At 44.0% G+C, this 25,204-nt stretch overlaps 1 protein-coding gene across 2 annotated transcripts in view; it reads left to right on the top strand.

The window, feature by feature from the left end:
• The window catches only part of LOC147748681 (A.superbus venom factor 1-like), a 1,130,076-nt gene that overhangs the window by 549,662 nt on the left and 555,210 nt on the right, over positions 1-25,204 (top strand). For both annotated transcript variants that reach the window (XM_086963555.1, XM_086963554.1), the window contains exon 24: positions 22,105-22,299. In XM_086963555.1, the coding sequence (XP_086819681.1) occupies positions 22,105-22,299 (195 nt within the window). The remainder of the gene's footprint in view (positions 1-22,104; positions 22,300-25,204) is intronic.

Here is a 25,204-nt window from a genome sequence, read left to right as displayed (position 1 = left end):
AAACAGTTTGGTGTGCCATTGGCACCAGGTAAGACGGTGGGTCCCGCGACTTGCCTTGAGTTTCTGGGGATCGAGTTAGATTCCAGTGAGGGTTGTTTTCGATTGCCAGCTGACAAAGTTGGGAAGTTCAGGGCAACTCTGCAAGTATGTATAAATGCATCTAAAGTTACGCTGCATCAACTACAGCAGTTGGTGGGACAGTTGAATTTTGCCCTGAGGGTGATACCAATGGCCCGCCCCTTTTCCCGGTCAATTTCCCAAGCTATGGGCGGCCTAAAGGAGGGCCATCATCACACGAGACTATCGGCTGAGGTCCGCCAGGACATGCGTATTTGGTTAGCATTTCTGGCGGATTTTAATGGTCGAGTGGTCTGGAACAAACCAGCCGTGTCCTCTGACGAGCTGGGGCTGTGGACAGATTCAGCAGGAAGCATGGGTTTTGGTGCCATCTTTGGCACAAAATGGTCGGCACAGAGATGGCCGACATGGTGGCATGACAGTGGTCTGACAACTAATATTGCTTTCCTGGAACTTTTTCCCATTTTGGTGGCCCTGAGAACCTGGCCCGAAGGGTTCAAAGATCACTCTGTCATATTTTGGTCTGACAATATGACCGTGGTTGAGTGCATCAATAGTCAGGCAGCACGTTGTAAACTGATTTTAAGACTGCTCAAAGAAATTGTTTTACTGTGTATGCAACTGAATGTGCTATTCAGAGCAAAACATGTCCCAGGGGTAATGAATCAGGCGGCTGATGCACTGTCTCGTTTTCAAATGCAGGCTTTCTCGGGTTTCCTTCCCTCAGCGGACCCAGAGCCGGCACCCTTTCCCGAAGCTCTCTGGTCTCTCGGTGCCCCGAACTTCGTCACCTCGTGGGAGAGAGTCTAGCACCAAGGACGAGGAAGGCATACGAAGGGGCGTTTCGGTCCTATTTAGCCTTTTTGGGGACTGATAGAGAGCGGCTTTGGGGTCACGAGGAATGGGTAGTGAATTTTCTGATGTCATTACGTAGGGCTGGGAAATCGGTGGCTACGGCCCAGAGGCATCGTGCTGCCATTTCCTTTGTTGCCAGAGCACACGCTATCCAGGACCCGACAGCGTCTTTCGTTGTACAGAAAGGGCTGCGTGGGTGGCAACGCCTTGAGGGTCGCAGATTAGATGAAAGGCGCCCGATAGGTTTGGATAGATTGTCCCAGTTGTTGGCCACACTCCCGGCCACATGTTCATCTCAGTTTGAGGCGGTGCTGTTCCGAGCCGCTTTTTCGCTAGCATTTCACGGGGCGATGCGGGTAAGCGAACTGGTTGCAAGGAACAAACTGGATGTGGCAGGGGGTTTGTGCCAGGGACACGTTCAGATCAGGGGAGAAACAATGACAGTCTCCTTTGTAAGGTCCAAGACTGATCAAGATGGGATGGGTGACTGCGTAATGATACGCAGGATTCCCGGGTCCTCCATGTGTCCGGTAAAGTGTTTAGAAGATTACCTAGCACGAAGGGTGGCATCATGGGGGGGGACTTTGTTAAGGCACGCAGACGCCACCCCACTGACGAAATTTCAGTTTCAGCGGGTGCTTGCGATGTCAATTGCCGCTGCGGGCTTGAACCCGGGCGAATTTGGGACCCATTCCTTTCGGATAGGGGCTGCTACGGAAGCTACAGCCAGGGGTCTTAATGTTGAACAAGTGAAACGAGTGGGGCGTTGGTCCTCCAATTGTTATAAGAGATACGTGCGGTTGCACATGTTGTGAAGCTGTAATAATGTACTCACGCTTCTTGTTTTTGTTTGGTTTTCAGTTACGCAAGCCTACGAGGCGGGGCGGACTATGCAGTCGACCCAACACCGGGCCAGCGGTCAGACATCACCGGCTGTGAAAAAGGAGGTGTGGGTCGTGGGCCACTCATACGTGAGGCGTGCCGCGGACGTATTCAAAGCAGGTGATATGATTCACGTAGCTGGGGAATACGGGTACAGGGTGTCCTTCCACGGAAGAGGCGGTCTCTGTATTGACCAGCTTCAGTCATTTTTCGAGGGTCTGTTAGGGCGGACGAGGTCACCGCCGGCTATAGTTATAGTGCATTTAGGGGGCAATGATTTGGTCACCACCGGTAGACGACTTCTCCTGGAGGCAATGCTTTACACTGTAAGTTGGTTGGCGAGGAGAGTTCCGGGGTGCACAATTGCGTGGTCCCATATGATCCCACGAAAGGTGTGGCGGGGGGCTATTTCTATTTCCGCTTTGAATCATTCTGTTAGAAAACTTAATAACAAAGTGAGTAGGTTGTTCCGTTTCAGGACATTGCATTCTATTTCGCATGGCTGTATTAATGATGACAGTATGTATTTGGGGGATGGTGTGCATTTGTCTCGGGTGGGGAATGAGTTACTCATAGGAGACTTCTTGGCATGGTTAAAAACGTTACAACATGACCTTTAGGTAGGAGCTTTGTGGGGGGGTCCGGATAGCCGGTCAACTATCCGGCCTGTGGCGGTAAGGTCATGATCGGTGAGCACTAATTGGAAGATCCCTATGAGTGGGCGTCACCCAACACGGATGGGAGCGCTCGGGAGAGGTGGCCTTTGGCCCCTCAACGGGGAGGCGGTCCCTTCTAAGGATGGGTCGCCGAAAGAAAAGGAAAGGCGGTCAAGGCCCCTTCCTGTGTAGGAGGGGTTACAGCCCCCTCCTGGGGAATTTCCCGGGGCCAGTAACGTCTGCGACGGCAGATGTGGTAAGTTGTGCGGGGTTTGGGGGGAGGTCTACGATACCTTCTAGATAACCTCACACGAGTCCTCGAACGACCTTTAACTGGCGTCGAGTTTATTGGTGCCCCCGTCAAGTCAAGGGAAATTGGTAGTTTGCACTTGAGGTACGCCTCAGTGCTGTCGCCCCTCCCAAGTGGGGGGGGTATTTCTGGTTAGGGATCTTGACACCGGTTACGACCTTGCCGTTGGCCCTTAAACGTTAGGATGTACAATTTCAATATTTCAAGAAAATGTTTTGTAGGATGTTAGTTCGGCTAGGAGAACCTCTGTATTAGAGAATCTGTTAAGGTTAGCCAAACATCGCAATGTGGTAATGAAATTGTACATTAATATGAACTGTTTAATGTTTTAATTTTTGTTTTAATAAATACGGCCGGGAGGGTCACTCCCTCCCTCTTCCAAAAACTTTAAGAGCTGTTTCCGGTTTCCCTCCTTTGGGGATTGTGTTGAGAGGGGGTGGCGGGTATCTCAGCCATATGGAAAGGGGCGACCACTCGGTCCCCCCGAACGTATGGCAGAGTGCCTCGATCCCCCCGGGAAGCCATTTTGGGCGGGAGGCGCGTCTCGGCTGGTATGCCCGAAGCGGCGTAGCCGGGGCGCGCTTGTTCCCGCCCTAGAGTGGGCTGGCCTAGACACTGACGCGGCTGGCCACGCCCTCGGGGCAGGCAGGGGCGGGTTTACGCCCGCCCTGAAGACGGATAAAAAGAGACGCAAGACCTGAAGGCATCCTCTTGTTCCTGTGCTCTGAAGCTGCACCTCCTCGCTGTACGAGAGCTCGAGACGGAACAAAGAGCCAATTTTGACCCACCCACCAGCCCCTGAGGACAGCAAGTTGTTTTAAATAAAGTTTGAGGTGGTAACTCTAATTCTTTGTTTACAGGTGTGATTAGTATCGTGATAACGTTGAATATGCAATAAAGAATGGTCAATTTGTGGTACGTTTTACAAATAAAGTAATCCTGCTTTAGTGTTCATCAGTAAGCATGTTTTAATAAAGTGGTTGTTGTTACTGTCTTTCAAGTAATTGAGTCATTTAGTAATTTAGTTAGAATTGTCGTATTTATTTTGGTCGGGCGGTAAGGTCATGATCGGTGAGCACTAATTGGAAGATCCCTATGAGTGGGCGTCACCCAACACGGATGGGAGCGCTCGGGAGAGGTGGCCTTTGGCCCCTCAACGGGGAGGCGGTCCCTTCTAAGGATGGGTCGCCGAAAGAAAAGGAAAGGCGGTCAAGGCCCCTTCCTGTGTAGGAGGGGTTACAGCCCCCTCCTGGGGAATTTCCCGGGGCCAGTAACGTCTGCGACGGCAGATGTGGTAAGTTGTGCGGGGTTTGGGGGGAGGTCTACGATACCTTCTAGATAACCTCACACGAGTCCTCGAACGACCTTTAACTGGCGTCGAGTTTATTGGTGCCCCCGTCAAGTCAAGGGAAATTGGTAGTTTGCACTTGAGGTACGCCTCAGTGCTGTCGCCCCTCCCAAGTGGGGGGGGTATTTCTGGTTAGGGATCTTGACACCGGTTACGACCTTGCCGTTGGCCCTTAAACGTTAGGATGTACAATTTCAATATTTCAAGAAAATGTTTTGTAGGATGTTAGTTCGGCTAGGAGAACCTCTGTATTAGAGAATCTGTTAAGGTTAGCCAAACATCGCAATGTGGTAATGAAATTGTACATTAATATGAACTGTTTAATGTTTTAATTTTTGTTTTAATAAATACGGCCGGGAGGGTCACTCCCTCCCTCTTCCAAAAACTTTAAGAGCTGTTTCCGGTTTCCCTCCTTTGGGGATTGTGTTGAGAGGGGGTGGCGGGTATCTCAGCCATATGGAAAGGGGCGACCACTCGGTCCCCCCGAACGTATGGCAGAGTGCCTCGATCCCCCCGGGAAGCCATTTTGGGCGGGAGGCGCGTCTCGGCTGGTATGCCCGAAGCGGCGTAGCCGGGGCGCGCTTGTTCCCGCCCTAGAGTGGGCTGGCCTAGACACTGACGCGGCTGGCCACGCCCTCGGGGCAGGCAGGGGCGGGTTTACGCCCGCCCTGAAGACGGATAAAAAGAGACGCAAGACCTGAAGGCATCCTCTTGTTCCTGTGCTCTGAAGCTGCACCTCCTCGCTGTACGAGAGCTCGAGACGGAACAAAGAGCCAATTTTGACCCACCCACCAGCCCCTGAGGACAGCAAGTTGTTTTAAATAAAGTTTGACTGCAAGAATTGTACGTTATCAAGTATTACTAGTGTAGACGCAGAAAGATTTATATATTTAACTTTGCCAGACACTAAATCAGTATCCTTTAATAAGCTAGTAAAAGCAGCCGATCAAAACATGGAGTGTAGCCAATGTAAGTCTGCAATGCTGTCCACATTATTTATACGAAGATATGGCCAGTATGTCATTTTAATGTTCCAACGATGTAGGCCTGATGGAACAAAATTGACAACTTTAATTAAAAATGTTGTGGCTTCTCAGTTGTCAATATCAGGAAGGACTTTTCTAACTGCAGCAATTATATATCATGAGGGTCCTTCAACAACATCAGGACATTACACAACTTATTTGAAGTCTGGAAACGGCTGGTCATTCTGCAATGAATCTGTTTTAACTTTCAAAAAAAGATTGCCTTTTCACCTTCAAAATTCTTACCTGGTGTTCTTACAACCAAAATTTTAGGAAAAGAATCTCGGGATTTGTTCTGAGGAATTTCAAGAGGTTCTAATAGCTCCTACACTATATAGCCTTGTGGATAAGTGTAGCACAGAGCGAAAATTGTTTTTTTAAATAAGCTACTTGAAGCAGCAGATCAAAAGAAGGAGTAGAGGTGATGTAAGTCTGTAATGCTGTCTACATTATTTATAGAAACTTATCTGTGAAATGTCATTTTACAATTGCAACTATATAAACCGGATGTAAATAAGTTGTCAAGTCTAATTAAAAATGTTTTGGCTGCACAGTCGTCGATTTCAGGAAGAACATTTGTAACTGCAGCTATTATATGACATGATGGTCCTTTAACAACTTCAAGATATTACACAGCTTATTCGAAATGTAAAAAAGGCTGGTCTTTCGGCAATGATTAGAATTTGGCTATGAAGCAATGTTGCCTTTTGACTTGTATTCAGAAGTGAGAATTTAGGGTAGGTAACTGGATTATAATGATTCTAGGTGTTGCTGTAATTTAGTGTGCTGTTTTAAATTGCTTTGTATGTCTCATTTTTCTTAAAACGGTGGAGCGTATCTTTCAGAAAGTGGCGGGCAGAAAATAATAACAGCACTACAGAGTATAAGCTGTTCATAGGACATCCTTTGACGTCATGGAAAGTAAGTTACTTTTGAGGAGTTCTGATTTCTGATTGATTATATTATATGTTTTTTTTAAACACAATCATTTTGATTGTGTTTTTTTCCCCGCTGTTATATGATGAATACCTTCAACTCACTGTTTTCAGTGAAATTTGATATATTCTGAGAACAGCAAAAATAAACCATTTAATATGTATAATTAATTCTGTACTTTGAATTGTGATTTTTAATATGTACTCATCTTGTCTCATGCTCACTCATCTTTTACTACTTTTTATCAATTTTAAAATTTTTGTTCTCTCATTCACAGATTGAAAGTATAAAAATAACATATGACTAAGTTAACGATAATTATAAGGTAAGTGTTTAGTACTCATTCTGTTACATCTCTTTTACATTTAACTTTTATTAGTTCCACTGCTTCATTTCTTTAACCCTCAGTTTCCTGCCTTTGCTACTTCCCTCATTCCTTTTTCTATTACTTTTTTACTCTACTCTTTCCACTCCTTTTCTCAGTCCCTCTTTAAACAGTATCTCTGTGTTACCCCCTCTAACTGTCTTTCTTTTAACATTACTCTCAGTTTACTTACTCTTCTTTTTTTTTTTTTTTTTTTTTTTTGAGTTCGCTTCCGGTTCGCGTACCGGCGCGCGAACCGGGAAGCGAACCAAAAGAAATAGAGGTTGTCAGAGTGCTAAACATTCTAGCAATTTCTTATAAAGGGGAGGTAGTTCTGAAAAGAACTTTTTTTTATTATTTTTGTTGTTTTATATTTTTTTTATTATTTTTCTGAACATTTTTTTTCTTTTGTATTTTTTGAACGGTTTTATATATTTTTTGTTTTTTTGATGGGGGGAGAAACGAAAATGATTCATTATGAAGGGCTCAACAGTAGCAACAAACAAAAAAATATAATTTATTTTCTGGGGCGTTTTGGACATTTGTGATTGTCAATTGCTTTATTGATTAAATGTATGCTACTCTCCCTGAAGCAAATCAGTTGGCCACAAAAAATGCATACCTGCTTCACATTGCCAAATTTCATTTGGATATTTGGGACCATCTCCCTCGCCTCTGGTCCCGTCACTGCCTCTTCATTGGATGTACTGGCCACAGGTGGGGGGTTATCCAGCAGATCACGTACTTGTGCAGCACTGTAATTTATAGGGTGCCACCTTTCCATGTGCCGATGCATGGTATAATTGCCATAACTGTATTTCTTTTCTGTCCCTCTGGACAGTTCATTTTTACAGATCAGACAGGTAACATACCGGGCATTTACCTTTTTTTGTCCCTGGGGAAATGTAAAAAATTGCCATATATAATTTTCTTTGACATGGGACCTCCTCGGCTGTTCAGGTAAAAACCTCCTCATCCCTTGCTCCTCTTCCTCTTCTTCCTCTTCTTCCTCCTCTTGTTGTAGGATAACCTGAGGAGGTGGTCCTCTCTTCCTAGGAGGTGGTGGTGGTGGTGGTGGGGGTGCACCAGCTGCAGCTATTAATGAAGCCATTTCTAAGGTATTTAAAGTAGGTCTTTCTCTCATAAAAATGAAAGTCAGAGTGAGGAAAAATGGTGGGGCTTTCATCATTTGGAAAAAAAAAATGTTCTAAACTAATGAAAAGTGTTATTTTTAGGTCATATGACCAAGCCTTACATCATTAGGAAACCAAAAGTAAAATGAACCAACGAAAAGTTATGTGAACAAGTCACATGACCTGTTATGCTTACGTTACGCGTCCCGCTACGCACCCGGAGTGCTTCCGGGGCACTGCGCTTCGCGCCTCGGTTTGCGTTCCGGAGCGCTTCCGGGTGCGCTAATGCGGCGCGTCATAAGACGCATTACGCGGTAACACGATACGTCGCGCTTACACGACGCGTCACGATGTTGCTTTCTAACGCGGTAGTTGCGCTAACGGAACGTTTACCGGTTCGCGGAACAAAATGAAGCTAACGGGAAGCTGCCCGGTTCGCGGACCGGTAGCGAAACAAAAAAAAAATAATTAAATAATATATATAAATAAAAAAATTATATTACAAAAATATAAAATATATTTTTGCATTAGAATAAGAATACATTTTACAGCTTTTGATATTTGCTATTAAAAAACCATTGAAATTCACTGAAAAAACCATAGGTTATAGACCATATATAGTTAGGAATTAGCATTTACAAAACCTTAAAAATTCACTGAAAAAACCATAGGTTATAGACCATATATAGTTAGGGATTAGCATTTACAAAACCTTATTTCACTCGCACAAAACCATTGAAATACACATATATAGTTAGTTGCACTAACTATATATCGCGCACCCGCAATCCACTGCTGATGATGTCACATATTACATCATTCATGACATGGTCAGTGACATCACTGATGACATCACTGATGACAACATCCAGTGACTGTATGTTTCTGTAGAGTTAAAATATGTCTTACATATTGAAGAATGAGTGGATGTATAAGTGTCTGGATGAAGGATTTAGTAGGTGCATGACTGATTGTATGAGTGAGTGATTAGATGTGTCTCACTGAGTGCATGGGTTAGTGACTAAACTGTCTTAATTTGTACATCATTATGTCTGTTGTTCTGTAAACTGCTGCATGTGTTGATCAGTAGCTATATGAGTAACTATATGGGTTATTGATTGGTTGCCCAAGTAATTGTATGGGAGACTGAGTGTGTGTGTATGGGTGGCTGGGAGGTGTGTGACTCTGTGCATAGATGTGTGAACAGTTGATTCACTAGATGTATGGGTTCAAAAGTGCATGTGGAATTAGCTGTATGGGCGGTTGACTGTGTGCATGAGTGTATTGGTGAGTGAATTGATATCTTAGTGCTACATGTCAAAGTAAGTACATATGTAAAACACAGTACATGTGAGAGTTGACATATATAAATAACTGTGCATAAGAGACAGTGAATGTGTGAGTGGCTGTTTGGATCATTGTAAACTTGTATCAAGGATTGTATAAGAGAGTAAATATGTGTTAGTATATGTTTGAATAAGTAAGGTGTGTATAACTGTATAGTTGAGGAAATGGATGTGTGATTGATTTTTTGCATGACTGACTAGGTGTGTGAGTAACTCCATGGATGAGTGACAGTCTGTGAGTGTCTATTTACACTGATTGTATCTAAGGTTATATTAGAATCTGAAGAGGTTCATCGTATTATCACATGAATGATATCATCAGTGATGTGATAAGTATTGTCAAATGCGATGTCATCAGTGATGTCATTTGAGATGTCATCAGTGATGTCATCAGTGATGTCGTTTGAGATGTCATCAGTGATGTCATCATTGATGTCACTGTCCATGTCATGAATGATGTAATATATGACATCATCAGCAGTGGATTGCGGGTGCGCAATATATAGTTAGTGCAACTAACTATATATGCGAATTTCAATGGTTTTGTGCGAGTAAAATAAGGTTTTGTAAATGCTAATCCCTAACTATATATGGTCTAAAACCTATGGTTTTTTCAGTGAATATATATATATATATATATATATATATATATATATATATATATATATATATATTCACTAAAAAAACATAGGTTTCACACCAGTTAGAGTTAGCTGAACATTTTACTCATACAAAACCATTGAAATTCCCACGTTATAGTTAGTTGGACTCACTATAACTCACGCGCCCGCAATCCACTGATGATGATGTCACATATTACATCATTCATGACATGGTCAGTGACATCACTGATGACATCACTGATGACATCTCAAATGACATCACTGATGACATCACTGATGACATCATCCAGTGACTGTGTGTTTCTGTAAAGTTTAAATATGTTTTACATATTGAAGAATGAGTGGATGTATAAGTGTCTGGATGAAGGATTTAGTAGGTGGTTGACTGACTGTATGAGTGAGTGATTAAATGTGTCTTACTGAATGCATGGGTTAGTGACTAAACTGTCTGAATGTTTGCATCAGTATGTCTGTTGTTGTGTAAGCTGCTGCATATGTTGATCAGTAGCTATATGAGTGGCTACATGGGGTATTGATTGGTTGACCAAATATTTTATGGGAGACTAAGTGTGTGTGTGGGTGGCTGGGAGGTGTGTGACTCTGTGCATAGATGTGTGAGCAGTTGATTCACTAGGTGTATGGGATCAAGAGTGCATGTGGAAACAGCTGTATGGGCGGTTGACTGTGTGCGTGGGTGTGTTGGTGTGTGAATGGATATCTCAGTGCTACATGTCCAAGTTAGTACATATGTAAAACACAGTGCATGTGAGAATTGGCATATATAAATGACCGTACATGAGAGCCAGTGATTGTGCGAGTGGCTGTTAGGATCAATGTGTACATGTATCAGTGATTGTAAAAGAGAGTAAGTATGTGTTAGTATATGTTTGAATAAGTAAGGTTTTGTGTGTATAACTGTATAGATGAAGAAATGGGAGTGTGATTGATTCTTTGCATGACTGACTAGGTGTGTGAGTAACTCCATGGATGAGTGGCAGTGTGTGAGTGTCTGTATAGGTGTATGTAGGCATATGATAGTGTTATATTGATGAGTGACTGTATGTATGAGTGATTGTATGAGTGAATGAGTGGATGTGTGTGTATAGACCTAGGAATCAGTGAGTGCGTATGTAGTAACTGATATTGGTGTGTCAATGGTTTCAACAATGGTAGTCTGTATTTAACACTGGGTGTATGAAAGGTTATATTAGAATCTGAAGAGGTTCATCGTATTATCACATGAATGATATCATCAGTGATGTGATAAGTAATGTCAAATGCGATGTCATCAGTGATGTCATTTGAGATGTCATCAGTGATGTCATCAGTGATGTCATTTGAGATGTCATCAGTGATGTCATCAGTGATGTCACTGACCATGTCATGAATGATGTAATATGTGACATCATCAGCAGTGGATTGCGGGCGCGTGAGTTATAGTGAGTCCAACTAACTATAACGTGGGAATTTCAATGGTTTTGTATGAGTAAAATGTTCAGCTAACTATAACTGGTGTGAAGCCTATGTTTTTTTAGTGAATTTGAAAGTTTTTTTAAATGCTAATTCCTAACTATAACGAGTTTGAAACCTACGGTTTTTTAGCGAAATATTAGTTTTTTTAATAGCAAATTTTTATAGCTATGAATTATTATATTTGTTTCTAATTATTCCAATATTCTATATTTTTGTAATATTAATTTTTGAATGTATTTTTCCTGGTTTTTTTTTATATTTAAACCCTGGAGCGCTCAGGGTGCGGGCACCCGTAAACGCAACCGAACAGGTAGCGTGAGCGCAATTACCACGAGCGAAAAAAATATGTTTATGTATTTAAAGTAAATAATAATGGAAGACATTCAGTGGCATACTCATAAAAGTAGTATTTTTGATTTTTAAAAACCGTATTTTAACTTTAAACACATTTCTGAAAATAGAACAAAACGTCATTCATACACGCCTTGTAAGCGCCCCCGGAAGCGCCTCCGTAAGCGCCTATGTACGTGCCGCGTAAGCGCCCCCGTAAGCATCCCGGAGCCTGCAGCGTAAGCGCGCGTCAAGCCATGTGACCTTAAAACAACACTTATGATTGGTTCATAACAGTTTTTTTTCACAACTATGGAAAGTCCCCACCCATTTCCCTCACTACCTCTTTTCAATTGCTGAGAGAACACCTCTTGCGTGTTTGTCATACTACTAGCACTCATTTTTCAAAGATGTCTGCTTCCCAGGACCCCTCCACAGATTCTGATGTGGAATTCCTGCCTGAGGACCCCCCCAAAGAAAAGTTAAAGAGCATTTCATTTGGAAGTTCTTTACTTTCCCAGAGGGGGAAAAGAAATGTAAAGCTGCAAAGGTAACGTGCCGGATATGTGACACAACTCTGTCACGTGGGGATCCCACCCGAAAATACAGCTTTGGGAATGCCACCTTGATCCGGCATGTGGAAAGGAGGCATCCTAACAACTTTGCTAGGGAGAGCACCAGGGACCTGGCACGCAATCCCCCAAGAGATGTCATCTCCACCTCCACCGGAGCATCTACATCATCTGTGAGAGGAACAACAACAACTTTAATCCCCAACGTACAGCCGGTGTTTGCAGATTTGAAAATAAAATGCAAACGGTGTGATCAACTGCTCTGCTACGGGGAGCAGAGCATTGAACTAATTGTTCGAAAGAAGGAGGAACACCTCTGCTCCACCCAGCCCTACTTTTTCCCCTTTTTTTTTGCTCCTGTTGAGCAGTTTTGCATTCCCTGGTTTTGTTTTTGTCCTGAAAAAAATTTCAAAAATATAAAAAATGTAAAAACAAAAAAAAAGAACAAAAAAGTTATTTTTAGAACTACCTCCAATTCTCAAAAAAGAGCTATATTCCTTATATATTGTGTCATTATTTTTTTCAATAAATGTGTACTTCATAAATGAATGGATAAAATGACTGAATGAAGGGGAGAAAGTGACTGAGAGAACAAATGACAGAAGGGGAGTGAGGGAAGGTGAGTTGTGAACGGGAGTGAGCCGAAGTGGAGTGAATGAAGGAGAGTGACAGGGAGTGAGGGAAGGGAATGAGTAAAGGTGAAAAAAGGGGTTTGATATTGAGGGAAGGAGGGTGAGGGAGGATAAAGTAATGGGAGTGAGAGTAAGGCAAGGGGAGTGAGGGAGAAGGAAGGGGGAGTGAGTAAGGGTGAGTTGATGACAGTGAGGGATGGATGGTGAGTGAGGGTGAGTGAAGGTAAGTGAGAGAGTGAGGGGACAGAGGGAGTGAGGGTAAGACAGGGAGTGAGGGAAGAGGAGTGAGGAAGTGAGAGGACGGGGGAGTGAGAGAAGGAGTGAGTGAAGTGGAGTACGGTGAGAGAGGAAAGTAGAATGAGTGACAAAGCGAAGGAAGGGAAGAGAGGGGAAGGGAAGTGAAGCGGGGGACTGAAAGAAGTTGAGTGTGGAAGAGGTGAGAGAGGGGAAGGGGAGTGAATATGGGAAATGAGAATAAGTGAGGGAAGTGGAGTAAGGGAACGGGGTTGAGGGAGGGTGAGAGAAGAGCAGTGAGGTTGAGGAAAAGAGTGATGAGAAACTACATTTTGTTTGTCAAACTTACCTTATAAGTAATGTAAACTTAATTACATATTTTTACTAAATTTAATATCTGTGGAAGAGAAAAAAAATAAGTTATAATATATATAATATACATTTCAAAATACAAGATACAAGGCAGGAGATTAAAAGTCATAAAAGGGTACTAAGTGATAAAGTAGGAGTGAAGGAAACAGAAAGGGAAACAAAGGAACGGTGAAGGACAGAGAGAGGGAAAGAGAAATAGAAGGAGAGCAAATGACTGAGAGGATAATGAGGCGGTTAGATTGAGTGACACAGAGAGAAAGAGGGAGAGATAAATGAAGTGAAGGTGAGTAAGGGACTAAAGAAATGTGAGTTAGCAAAACTAAATGAGGAAAGGGGAGTAAGGGAAGGGGTGAGTGAGAGGGAGGGGGGAGTGAGTGAGGGTGCATTTACGACAGTGAGGGATGGAAGGTGAGTGAGGGTGAGTGAAGGGGAGTGAGAGAGTGAGGGGACAGAGGGAGTGAGGGTAACAGAGAGGGAGTGAGGGAAGAGGAGTGAGGAAGTGAGAGGACAGAGGGATTGAGAAAAGGAGTGAGTAAAGTGGAGTAAGATGAGTGAGGGAAGGTGAATTACTGAGGGAATAAAAGAAGGAAAGAAGTGGAAGGGGAGTGAAGCAGAGAGACTGGGAAAAGGTGAGTGGGGGAGGAGAGGGGGGAGGGGAGTTAAGGATGGAGAATTAGGATAAGTGAGGGAAGTGGAGTAAGGGAACGGGGGTGAGGGAGGGTGAGAGAAGGGCAGTGAGGTTGAGAAAAGAGGGGTGATAGAGGGTGGATAAAGGCGAGTGAGCATAAGACAAGGGGAGTGAGGGAGTGAGGAGATAGAGGGAGTGAAGAAAGGAGTGAGAGAAGGGGACTGAGTGAGGGAGCAAAGAAAGGTAGGTGAGGGAGTGTGGGAATGGGCTGCGTGGCCCTTCTCCCAGGCCGTTTCCGGCCCCGGGGACCCCATCCCCTGGGGCCTGAATTTATTTGGGGGGTTTAAAAAAAATGGAGGGCGGCCCCCATCCCAGGCTGATTTTGGCCCCGGGTACTCCATTCCCCGGGGCCTGGCCTGGGAGCCCTGGTCCTATCCAGGGTAGCTGGTCATTTTTCTTTTCCCTTTGCAGTCCTTGCCAGTTCTCCGCGTCCTGCAGGAGCCGGCATTGCTTTTGGACAGAGGGAGCTGCTATCATGCAGCTCCCTCTGTCCAAAAGCAATTCTGCTCTGCTTTGTGCAAGCAAGAGCATTTTCTGCTCTCGCTTGCACGAACCGAAGCTGAGTTTGCTGTGGCAATATAGCAAACTGTAATGTCCTGGGGGTGGGCATCCACCCCAGGACATTGCTGGGCACCCACCCCAGGACATTGCTGGACTTCCACCCTCCGAGGGCTGTCTATGGCTCCATGAGGGAGGCACACTTAACTTGAAACACACTAGTTTCTTCACTGTTTTACTCTTGAGGTATAATAAACACGTTTCAACAATCTTGGTGCAGATTGATTTGTTTTTCTTTATTTGAAGTTCATCCTTTTCTGTTTGTATACAATCCGTTATTAATTCATAACATAATTCTTCCTATTTGTGTCTTTTCTAACACACTCAATTAATTTCGGGCCGTCAAAAAAGACCCTTTTTCAGGGGTCTACAAAAGGAAAAATACAGGACCAGGTCAGTCTCTATTACAGACAATCAAAAGCAATTCTGACAAATATGCATAACATGCTAACGTATCAATGTGTATAATGTTCAAAACATATCAATATTGTTCTTGACGTAAAGAAATAACTGTGAAGCTGCCTTTGGTCAAAATGTGATACAGGGTATCATAAGGCCGACAAATATGAATTCAAGCATATGCACTCTATAGTAGTGGCATGATACTCATTAAAATAACAGCTTCTGAATGGGAAAAGGTTGCCATTATGTGCTAAATGTGTCGATGTGATCAACAACAACATGTGGACTGTCTATCTCATTAAGGTGAGCAACTCCACTCTAAAACTTGAGTGTGTTACGGATCGACCTGTCGGATTACCATGACAGGGTACACATTAACTGGTAGAAGCGTTACTCTAAACAAATATTTATGGGAAACAGAGTGCGTTCTGGGCTAAGAAACGAACAGCGTGCCATACACGTGTAGTTAGAAAAGCTCAAAAGCAGATATTGCACATGTAAACTCACTATGATCGATGACATCTTTCGGACTCAGGTATGCGTTCGGTGCATAGTTCTGTATTTCCTGATTCGGCATGCCAGGAAACAGAAAAAGCCAATCCTGTGCCGTTAACTTAAAGTGCCGCTGATCAGGTGATCTGAGTGCACTGACTTCAAAGATGCATCACAGGCGAGAATTAACCTATCGTGAGTTTATCAGGGTGTCTTGGTTCTACGTAGAATCCAAACTACGCGTCGAGAAATAGATAGTGTAAAAAGACTACATAAAAAATCGTAAAATACTAATGAATGACAAAATAAAAAATAGAAAAAATTATTATCCAAGTTAATCAACGCTACCCTAACTAGAATAGGGTTATCCAATGTGATGTCTCTAAACGTGGAATAATGATGAATTACAATTCCTAGCCAAAGTGCATAGAGGTACCCAGTAACAAATTTAAAATTGTAATGCAGCTGAGTTTAAAACAAAATGAATGTTTGAACAACATTACATTAAAAGGTTTACATTTCGTGCATTCAGTAAACTTGAAATGATTCAATGTCACTGTGGTGTAGGGATAAAGAGTAGATGAAGACCAATATAATGATTACAGTCCTTACAGGAAACATGCATATTCTACCCTGTCATTCATCCCAAGGAGATGTAAAGAGTTCAGTTTTTTGATCCAATAAAATTCAGCCATAAGGTGTGATTTGAGCGGATCCATATGACAGCGTTGTTGCACTACCTCCAATATAGTGAATTTAATATGTGATATTTGGTGTTGTGCCTCTATCCAATGCGTTGTGAGTGTAGATTTCAAATTGTTCAATCTTATATTGCTCTTATGCTCAGTCATTCTTACTTTGATTTTTCTCTCAGTTTGTCCTACGTATATCTTGCCCCAAGGACATTTGATTGTGTATACCACGTTTTTTGTATCACAAGTACTTGAATGTCGGAGTGTTATTTTATTGCCTTTCATCGGGTGCATCAAAGAATTTCCTACCATTACGTTGTTGCAGTGAACGCAGTTTTCACATCTGGACATTCCTTTATGAGTTTTTGTTGTTGTTTTCTTAGAGATCAATATTTCTTTGAGATTTTTGGATCTTTGGAATGCGAATGTGAATGTGATGCGGTCGCTGAATAACCCTTGTAGTACAGGTTCAGTGGTGATCAAAGACCAATGATGGTTGATTATGCTCTTAATTTTTTGTGCTTGAGTTGAAAATTTCAAACCACAGAGTTTTCTTTTCTGCTGGCAAGGTGTTGGGTGCCAATAATGTTTCTCTTGGCATTTGATTCACTCTCTTGATGGATTTATTCAAGATGTCTTGAGGATATCCTCGTGCGCGATGTTTTGTGACTTGATTGTTGATTGAAACTGACAAGTCCATTGGATCTGAGGTAATTCTCTTTAGTCTGATGAATTGTGAAACTGGCAGATGTTTTTTGAGAGCTTCTTGATGAAAACTCTGATAAAGTGAGCAAGTGTTTCTATCGGGTTTTTTTTTAGAATACTCTGGTGCTTATTTTGTTGTCATCTAGGGTGACTAGAACATCAAGATAAGCTATCCGGTGTTTTTCAATAGTACTAGCAGCCCGCCCCAGCGTTGCCTGGGGCAGAAGGGGGCTGGGGGCTGCATTTTTACCCCGGGGCAGAAGGTGGCTGGGGCAGCATGTTGAGCGGTGCACCCGCCGACTCCCTCCCGACCCCCCCCGCCTGCCCCGCCTCGCCTCCCGCCTCCCGCCTCCCGCCCGGACTCCAGCAACATCCGATGCAGCCCACGCGGTGCACCCGCCGACTCCCTCCCGCCTCCCGCCCCAGCAACATCTCCAGCCACGTACCTCTCACTGCTCCTCCGCTTCCCGCCGCTCCTCCCCGCGCTGCCACTGCTCCTCCGGTTCTCGCCGCTCCGCAGCTCCTACCGGCGCTGTTGTCCTCCGCTCTTCCTGGTTCTGGTGAACGCCGCTCCTCCCCTCATGCAGACGTCACTCATGTCGTCTGCTCTTCCTGGTTCTGGTGAACGCTGCTCCTCCCCTCACGCAGACGTCGCGGCCGGCGCTAGTTGCAAGGGACTACTTTTTAAAATGTATTAATATTTTAAACAACGTTTTATTTTTATTTTTATGTAGCCTATGTCCTTCTGCTTGCCCTGAGGTTTTCTAAGATGTCTTGGGTGTGTAGATTGGCGCTGTGGTTCCCAAGATTACCTTGCCCAAAGGTGCAAGTTCTCTCTTTATAATAGTAGTATAGATGAGTGAACTTGATTCTCTCATAATGGATGTTCTCGATGTTTTCTTGGAGTTTTGCTTTATCGCCATTCCAGATGATGAATATATCATCAATGTATCTCTTAAATACTATCAGATTGTCTGTCCATTCTGAATTTTCTAGAATGTGGTCAGTTTCGAACTTTGACATAAAAATATTGGGGTACGAAGGTGCTTCCCCGAAGCCCATTGATGTACCGTTACATTGACAGTAAAATCTCTCTTGCCATTGAAAATAGCTGTGGAAAAGTGCGAAATGCTTGAGCTCTAAAAGGAACACGTTGTTCATCTTTTAACAGGCACCATTCCAGTGCTTCAAGACCTTCATTATGCGGAATAGATGTAAAGAGGGCTGTAACATCCACTGTGCATAGCCACCACTCTGTTGCATCTTCTATGCTGATGTTATTGAGGATGTTCAAGAAAGATGTTGTATCCTTAACATACGTGCTACAACTTTGCACCAGTGGTTGTAAAAACCAGTCCACATATTTCCCAGTAGGTTCTGAGATAGAGCCGCAAGCTGAGACTATAGGTCTGGACGGAGGCTTTTGTGCGACTTTATGGACTTTGGGTAGCATATATAGTTGGGGTCTTCGTGGAAATTTAGTTTCCAGAAATTTGTGGGTTTTAGCACTGAGTTTGAGTCTAAAATATTTCTAAAGCGCGCGTACACCTGGCGGTTTCATGGCGCTACAGTTTACTGAAGCCTCGAGGGGTGGGGAGGAGGGTGGACATGGGAGAGATTAATGAGGGAAGGCTTGTGAAAACAGGAAGGTTTTTAATGCCTTTCTGAAGAGAGAATATTGGGTAGAGGATCTGAGGTGGGCTGAAAGGGAATTCCAAAAAGTGGGGGCAAGTGTGGAGAATTTTGAGCCTCCCCATTTTTTACGGCGAAAGCGTAAATCCATTTCATTTCCACTGCGTGATCAAGAATGTGTTTTAATATGCTTTGGTATGCTTGTGTAGGATCATTTTCCAATGGTAAGTGAATTCCTTCATTGTTCACATGCTCATTCACGCTGGTTATATAAAAATCTGTGTCCATGACAATGAAAACTCCTCCCTTATCTGCTTTCTGAAAAGTCAATTTAGGGTCGTTTATCAGGCTTTTGCAAAGTACTCCATGTTTTGAAAAATTATTCTTTCTTACTTTGGAGAAGTTGATTTTTTGAATGTCAGCTAGAACAATTCTTTCGAATGCGTCGATCATCTTGTGAGAGGTGGGTGCGCAGAAATTACTGTTAGGTTTGAATTCTTTCAAGGTTACTTCATTTCCCATAGCAGGTATGATTTGTGAATCCTTAAAAATCTAAGAGATCTAAAGAATTTGAATAAAGCAACTTCTGTCTTTGGTAAATTGGATTTGTAGGTTGGGAGAAATGATGTTCCTTTGTTTAACACGGCTGTTTGTGCCTTAGTGAGTGTCTTAATTGAAATGTTCATAACTAGGTTATTTTCGTCATACTCCTTGTGACTCTTATTGCTCTCTCCTCCTCAGTTTCCCCTTAGACACAACATGGGGAAAACGTGTTTTGAGACCCCCTTTTTTTCTTGGCCCCCCAGCTTGATGGATCACTTGAAACTTTCAACACAGCCGTGAACCAAACAGGCATGTAACAGCCCCGTATCCCCGCAGTGTGGGGGCCCCCCAAGCTACCGGGGGACCCTCAGCACAGTACTCAGACCTGAGAGCTCCAGAGTAAATCCTGAGTGGGGCCCTCCATGTACCTTTAAGGGGGCCCCCTCAACTTTTGTTACGCCACTGGAACCAAAAAGGGGAAGTTTTGTGAAAATGTTGTCGAATGGCACCAAAGTTATTCGCTGAACAAAAAACTGTTTTCATTTATACAACAATATGTGGGAAAACGAAGCTTGGGTGATGTCATCAGATGTCATTAACTGAAAAAAACTCAGAAGTCAACCAGTTATTGTTAGCAGCTCTAACTAGAACTTGCGCCCCCCACCACAGTAATGCTTATGACCTCACATATGACATCAGTCATGACATGTTCTTTGACATCATTTATGATATCACTGATGACGTCTCAAATGACATCAGTGATGACATCACTGATGACATGATCCAAGCTTCTTTTGTACAATTTGCTCTGCAAATGGATTTGGCATTAGAGCTATCAAAGTAAGTGAAAAATAGCTCAGAATAATCTGAAGCATCATTCCTGCTATCATACATACAACGCCAATAGGTGAAGCGAGCTTGTGTTATGTTCAACATTGACCATACAACATATACTTCATGGTTTCCCCAATTCATGTTGACTTTCAACGGGCTTTGCTGTTCGGGGTTAAAGGCAGGGTTTTGAAAGGACGGTTCAGGGTCCTGACACAGGGGCATTGTAAGGTCCTCAGTGATGGTGTAGAATGGAGAGTGACAGGATACTGGAATATTTTATGAAATTTAAAGATATTATAAAACTGCCCCAAACATAGATTCAAACTTAGGGGAGTAGCTTTATACATTTTCCATGAACCTGGCCAGAGTGAAAAAGTTTACGTTGCAGACTAGATACTTTAAAATATTGACCATCCATATGTAAGAAAGTTCCCCTTTTTTTACATGGTCGCCCACACTTTTTGCCTGGTATTTTCCAATGGAAACTCTTGGCACACATATTGGCCTGAATAGTACATTCCATGGATGATCTGGGCACCACCGTCATGGTTTATATCTACTGAATAATGGTATTTGTCCTTAGTTGGCCCTTGCCACTTTACGGGCATTGGTGTAACCAGGTTTTGGACTCCAATTGAGCATTGCATGATTGATGAGGGTCACTTCACCTGTACCCTTGTCCTGAGGAAGATCCGCATGGCTGAGGTATTAAAGTCCATCGGTTGCCGATAAGCCAGATAGAAACTTCAACGCTACCCCCTACCGCAGCAGGACCAATTTCCCCTTCCCCATTACCCCTGTTTACAGCCTTAAAGAAAATCTCCTTACAAGTTTAGAAAATATAATTCAAATGAATAAATTGCATGTGGCCAGGTTGCATTTAACTGTTTATTGGATATCAGTTTTGTATAGTCTTGTAAATGCATGCCCTTTACTTTTCTACACACTTTAAGCTCTCTTGACTCCTATATATACACTTGAGCACTCTTTCTTACATGTTTACATTGTTCTACCTTCTAGACCCTCTAATGAGTGTTCCTTTAAATGACTAAATAAATATATTGTAATAATACTTAGTGTTTTTTCTGCACATCTGTTTGTTTTAATTATTTTCACGATTTACAGACGTTTGTGAGCTGATTAATGTAAGCTTAAATAAGTTGATAATTCTGTTAATCTAACTCTTCCTTGAAAAATTGGTCCAGGACCTTTGTTTCTTTATAATAACCGATACCCAGGTCCAGGGACCATTTGGGAATACCCCATTGTTTATAATACCTCTACTCGTCTGGCAGCTGTGCATCTTTCAAAAGCCTCAGAGGGCCTCCAGCACTTTTCCAAGCTGTAAGCATCTCCCTTGAATTGGAGGAGCTACTTCCCTGTAGCCTGCAGGCACCGACCACAAAGTCTGGTTCAATGTTATGCTGTTCATTGGGTTCACCCGATGAGAGCAGCCACCCAGGAAGATGTCACCATGCTCCTAGAGGTGAGATCCAGCTTCCCACCAAGTGACAAGACGCCAGAACCAATTGGAGCCACCCTGCACCAATACTAGGAGTACCACATCCCTTGCAACAGCCAAAGCTTGTTTGAGTCCAATACGGTCTCCAATGCCACAGAGACTGAGCAGCTGATTAGGGACATCAGCACCACTGAGGTCAGCAATGAGAGTGGCCTAGGTGTCCTTTTTTCTCCCTCCTTTGCAGATCTTGCCATGACCTGTGGGTGCCTTTGATGCATAAGCTTCGGGAAGCAGCAGACTACCAAAACCCTCTACACCCAAGCTCCCTGGCCTGCGCCAGGACAACGAGTTGTACCCTCCTGTTCCCAGGACCCCCACAAACGAAACTTCCTTTTGGGAGCTCTCAGGCTTGTCCCAAAGTCCCCCTCTGCAGCCTGTTTCTAGGTGGCCCTTTCTTTGCCTACAGTGTAGCTACCAACCTGTCCAGCACCTCTTTATCCCGACAGTCAAGGGCAGGTAAACATGAACTGCTGGTGGTACTTTAGACCTTGGCCCCCTAACACCCTAAGTCCTTAAGGGGAGCCTGAGAATAGTTTGCAAATACCCGTATGCAGTACATTGATAGCGGAATTAGGTGCTGGTTGAATACAGTTTTAATATTGTGTCTACATTTCATTTTCTCAGTCTATATTTTTTCACTTTTTAATGTTTCTATTTTAACAAGATTACAGGCAGTTATAGATCCTACCAATAGACAGCAGGATAATGGATAGCATCTCAGTCTGTATAAGTTATTTAGGTAGAAAACTATTGCCGTGGGTAAGCAACTCATCTATTACTTTTTTACTGTCTAAAATCATCCCAGTCTGCATATAGCTGGTTCTGTACTGAAAGATACATTTTACTCTGTCTTCTTATTTTTATCAGGAACCCCTATCATCGAGAATGCAATCAATGGCTCAAATCTTCTGCATCTTATTGTGATTCCTCAGGGCTCTGGTGAGGAGAACATGATTTCAATGACCCCACTAGTCATTGCAACATATTTCCTGGACATCATCGGACAGTGGGAGATCTTGGGTGTTGGTCGCAGAGCTCAAGCCATCAAGAACATTTTTCAGGGTAAGCCCAAACTCACATAAGGGTACTTCAGGGAAGGTTCTGTGAGTTGCAAGTGCTGCATTGTAGAGGAGAGCTGAGGATTGTGTTGGTGTGATGAAGGTATAAGAGTTAAAGGCACTGCAGTTTATTGGACATGGGCTTGGCAGCAGTAGAGGTAAGTTTTAATCTAAAATGTGGCTGTATGAAAAGTGGCTTGCTACAGGACACCCACATAATATTGTTATTTATCTACCTAACTGGATAATTGAATCAGCAGTGCATTGATTTCTCATACCTCTACTCTCGAAAGGCTCCAGACACAAAAGAAACAAGACATAGAGGATGATGTAAAAGTGTTAGAGACACATCACATGCACGACCCTTCCCTCCGCATTTATGTGCCTCATGGGAACAGTCCAGCCCGAACTGCCAAGCCATGTCTTCTCTGGACTGGAAACAGCATCCTGGGACCAGTTTCAGGGTAACAGTCCTCATCAGTCAATCATCTCCTTGTGTTTGCTTTGTTCGCCCTAAGTTGGCAGGGTATGCCCAGACGTGGGTCTCTTGCTCACTTTGCCTCTGGATTCAAGCTAGCCTGGCTGATGGGTGCTGTTAGCTCGAAACCGGTCCCAGGATGCTTGATTCCGGTCTAGGCAAGACAAGGCTTGGCATTTCGGGCTGGACTGTTCCCATGAATCATGGGGTCAAGACTTATTTGCATATAGCTGTGTCTGAACTGGGGTGGCGAAGTGAGCTAAAGAATAATGATGGTTTCAACCTAGAACTGTGACTGGGGGTGAGTGTCTGAAAATGTTATCCGCTCCGTCGATCATCTCCATGTGTTTGCTTTGTTCGCCCTAAGTTGGCAGGGTATGCTCAGACGTGGGTCCCTTGCTCACTTTGCCACTGTATTCTAGATAGCCAGTATGATGAGGGCTGTTAGCCTGAAACCGGTTCCAAATGCTTGTTTCCGGTCCATGAAAGATATGGCTTGGCATTTCGGGCTGGACTGTTCCCATGGGGCACAGGGTCAAGACTGATTTGCATATAGCTGTGTCCGAACTGGGGTGGCGAAGTGAGCTAAATAATAATGATGGATTCAACCCAGATCTGTGACTGGGGGTGAGTGTCTGAAAAGTTTCAGCGCTCCGACCATCATCTCCTGTGTTTGCTTTGTTCACCCTAAATTGGCAGGGTATGCCCAGACGTGGGTCCCTTGCTCACTTTGCCACTGGATTCAAGCTAGCCTGGCTGATGGGTGCTGTTAGCTCGAAACCGGTCCCAGGATACTTGATTCCGGTCTAGGCAAGACAAGGCTTGGCATTTCGGGCCGGACTGTTCCCATGAGGCAGAGGGTCAAGACTGATTTGCATATAGCTGTGTGTGAACTGGGGTGGCAAAGTGAGCTAAAGAATGATGATGGATTCAACCCAGATCTGTGACTGGGGGTGAGAATCTGAAAAGTTTCAGTGCTCCGTGAATCATCTCCTTGTGTTTGCTTTGTTCGCCCTAGGTTGGCAGGGTATGCCTAGACGGGGGTCCCTTGCTCAGTTTGCCACTGGATTCAAGCTAGCCTGGATAATGAGGGCTGTTAGCCCGAAACCGGTCCCAGGATGCTTGTTTCACATCCAGGGAAGACATGGCTTGGCATTTCAGGTTGGATTGTTCCGCTGAGGCACAGGGTCAAGACTGATTTTCAGATAGCTGTTTCTGAACTGGGTTGTCAAAGTGAGCTAAAGAATGATGATGGATTCAACCCAGATCTGTGACTAGGGGTGAGTGTCTGAAAAGTTTCAACACTCCATCAATCATCTCCTTGTGTTTGCTTTGTTCACCCTAAGTTGACAGGGTAGGCCCATGCTTGGGTACCTGGCTCACTTTGGCACTGGTTTTAAGATAGCCTGGCTGATGAGGGCTGTTAGCTCAAAACCGGTCCCAGGATCCTTGTTTCCGGTCCAGGGTGGACATGGCTTGGCATTTTGGGCTGGACTGTTCCGATGAGGCACAGGGTCATAACTGATTTCCATATAGCTGTGTATGAATTGGTGTGGCGAAGTGAGCTAAAGAATGATGATGGATTGAACCCAGATCTGTGACTGGGGTGAGTAACTGAATAGTTTCAGCGCTCCGTTGATCATCTCCTTTTGTTTGCTTTGTTACCCCTAGGTTAGCAGGGTATGCCCAGGTGTGGGTCCCTGCTCAATTTGCCTATGGATTCAAGCTAGCCTGGCTGATGAAGACTGTTAGTCGAAACCGGTTCCAGGATGCCTGTTTCCAGTCCAGGGAAGACAAGGCTTGGCAATTCGGGCCGGACTGTTCCCATGAGGCAGAGGGTCAAGACTGATTTGCATATAGCTGTGTGTGAACTGGGGTGGCAAAGTGAGCTAAAGAATGATGATGGATTAAACCCATATCCGTGACTGGGGGTGATAATCTGAAAAGTTTCAGTGCTCCGTGAATCATCTCCTTGTGTTTGCTTTGTTTGCCCTAGGTTGGCAGGGTATGCCAAGACGGGGGTCCCTTGCTCACTTTGCCACTGGATTAAAGCTAGCCTGGCTGAGGAGGCCTGTGAGCCCGAAAGCGGTCCCAGGATGCGTGTTTCTGGCCCAGAGAAGACAGCCTTGGCATTTCAGGCTGGACTGTTCCTATGAGGCACAGGGTCAAGACCGATTTGCATATAGCTGTTTATGAAGTGTGCTGGCAAAGTGAGCTACAGAATGATGACGGATTCAACCCAGATCTGCGGCTGGGGGTGTGTGTCTGAAAAGTTTCAGCGCTCCTTCGATCATCTCCTTGTGTTTGCTTTGTTTGTCCTAAGTTGGCAGGGTATGCCCAGACGTGGGTCCCTTGCTCACTTTGCCACTGGATTCAAGCTAGCCTGGCTGTTGAGGGCTGTTAGCCCAAAATCGGTTCCAGGATGCTTGTT

Source organism: Lissotriton vulgaris, chromosome 1_1 (genome assembly GCF_964263255.1).
Source record: "Lissotriton vulgaris chromosome 1_1, aLisVul1.2, whole genome shotgun sequence".
Taxonomy (NCBI): domain Eukaryota; kingdom Metazoa; phylum Chordata; class Amphibia; order Caudata; family Salamandridae; genus Lissotriton; species Lissotriton vulgaris.
This window is presented reverse-complemented; position numbering and strand designations above follow the sequence as displayed.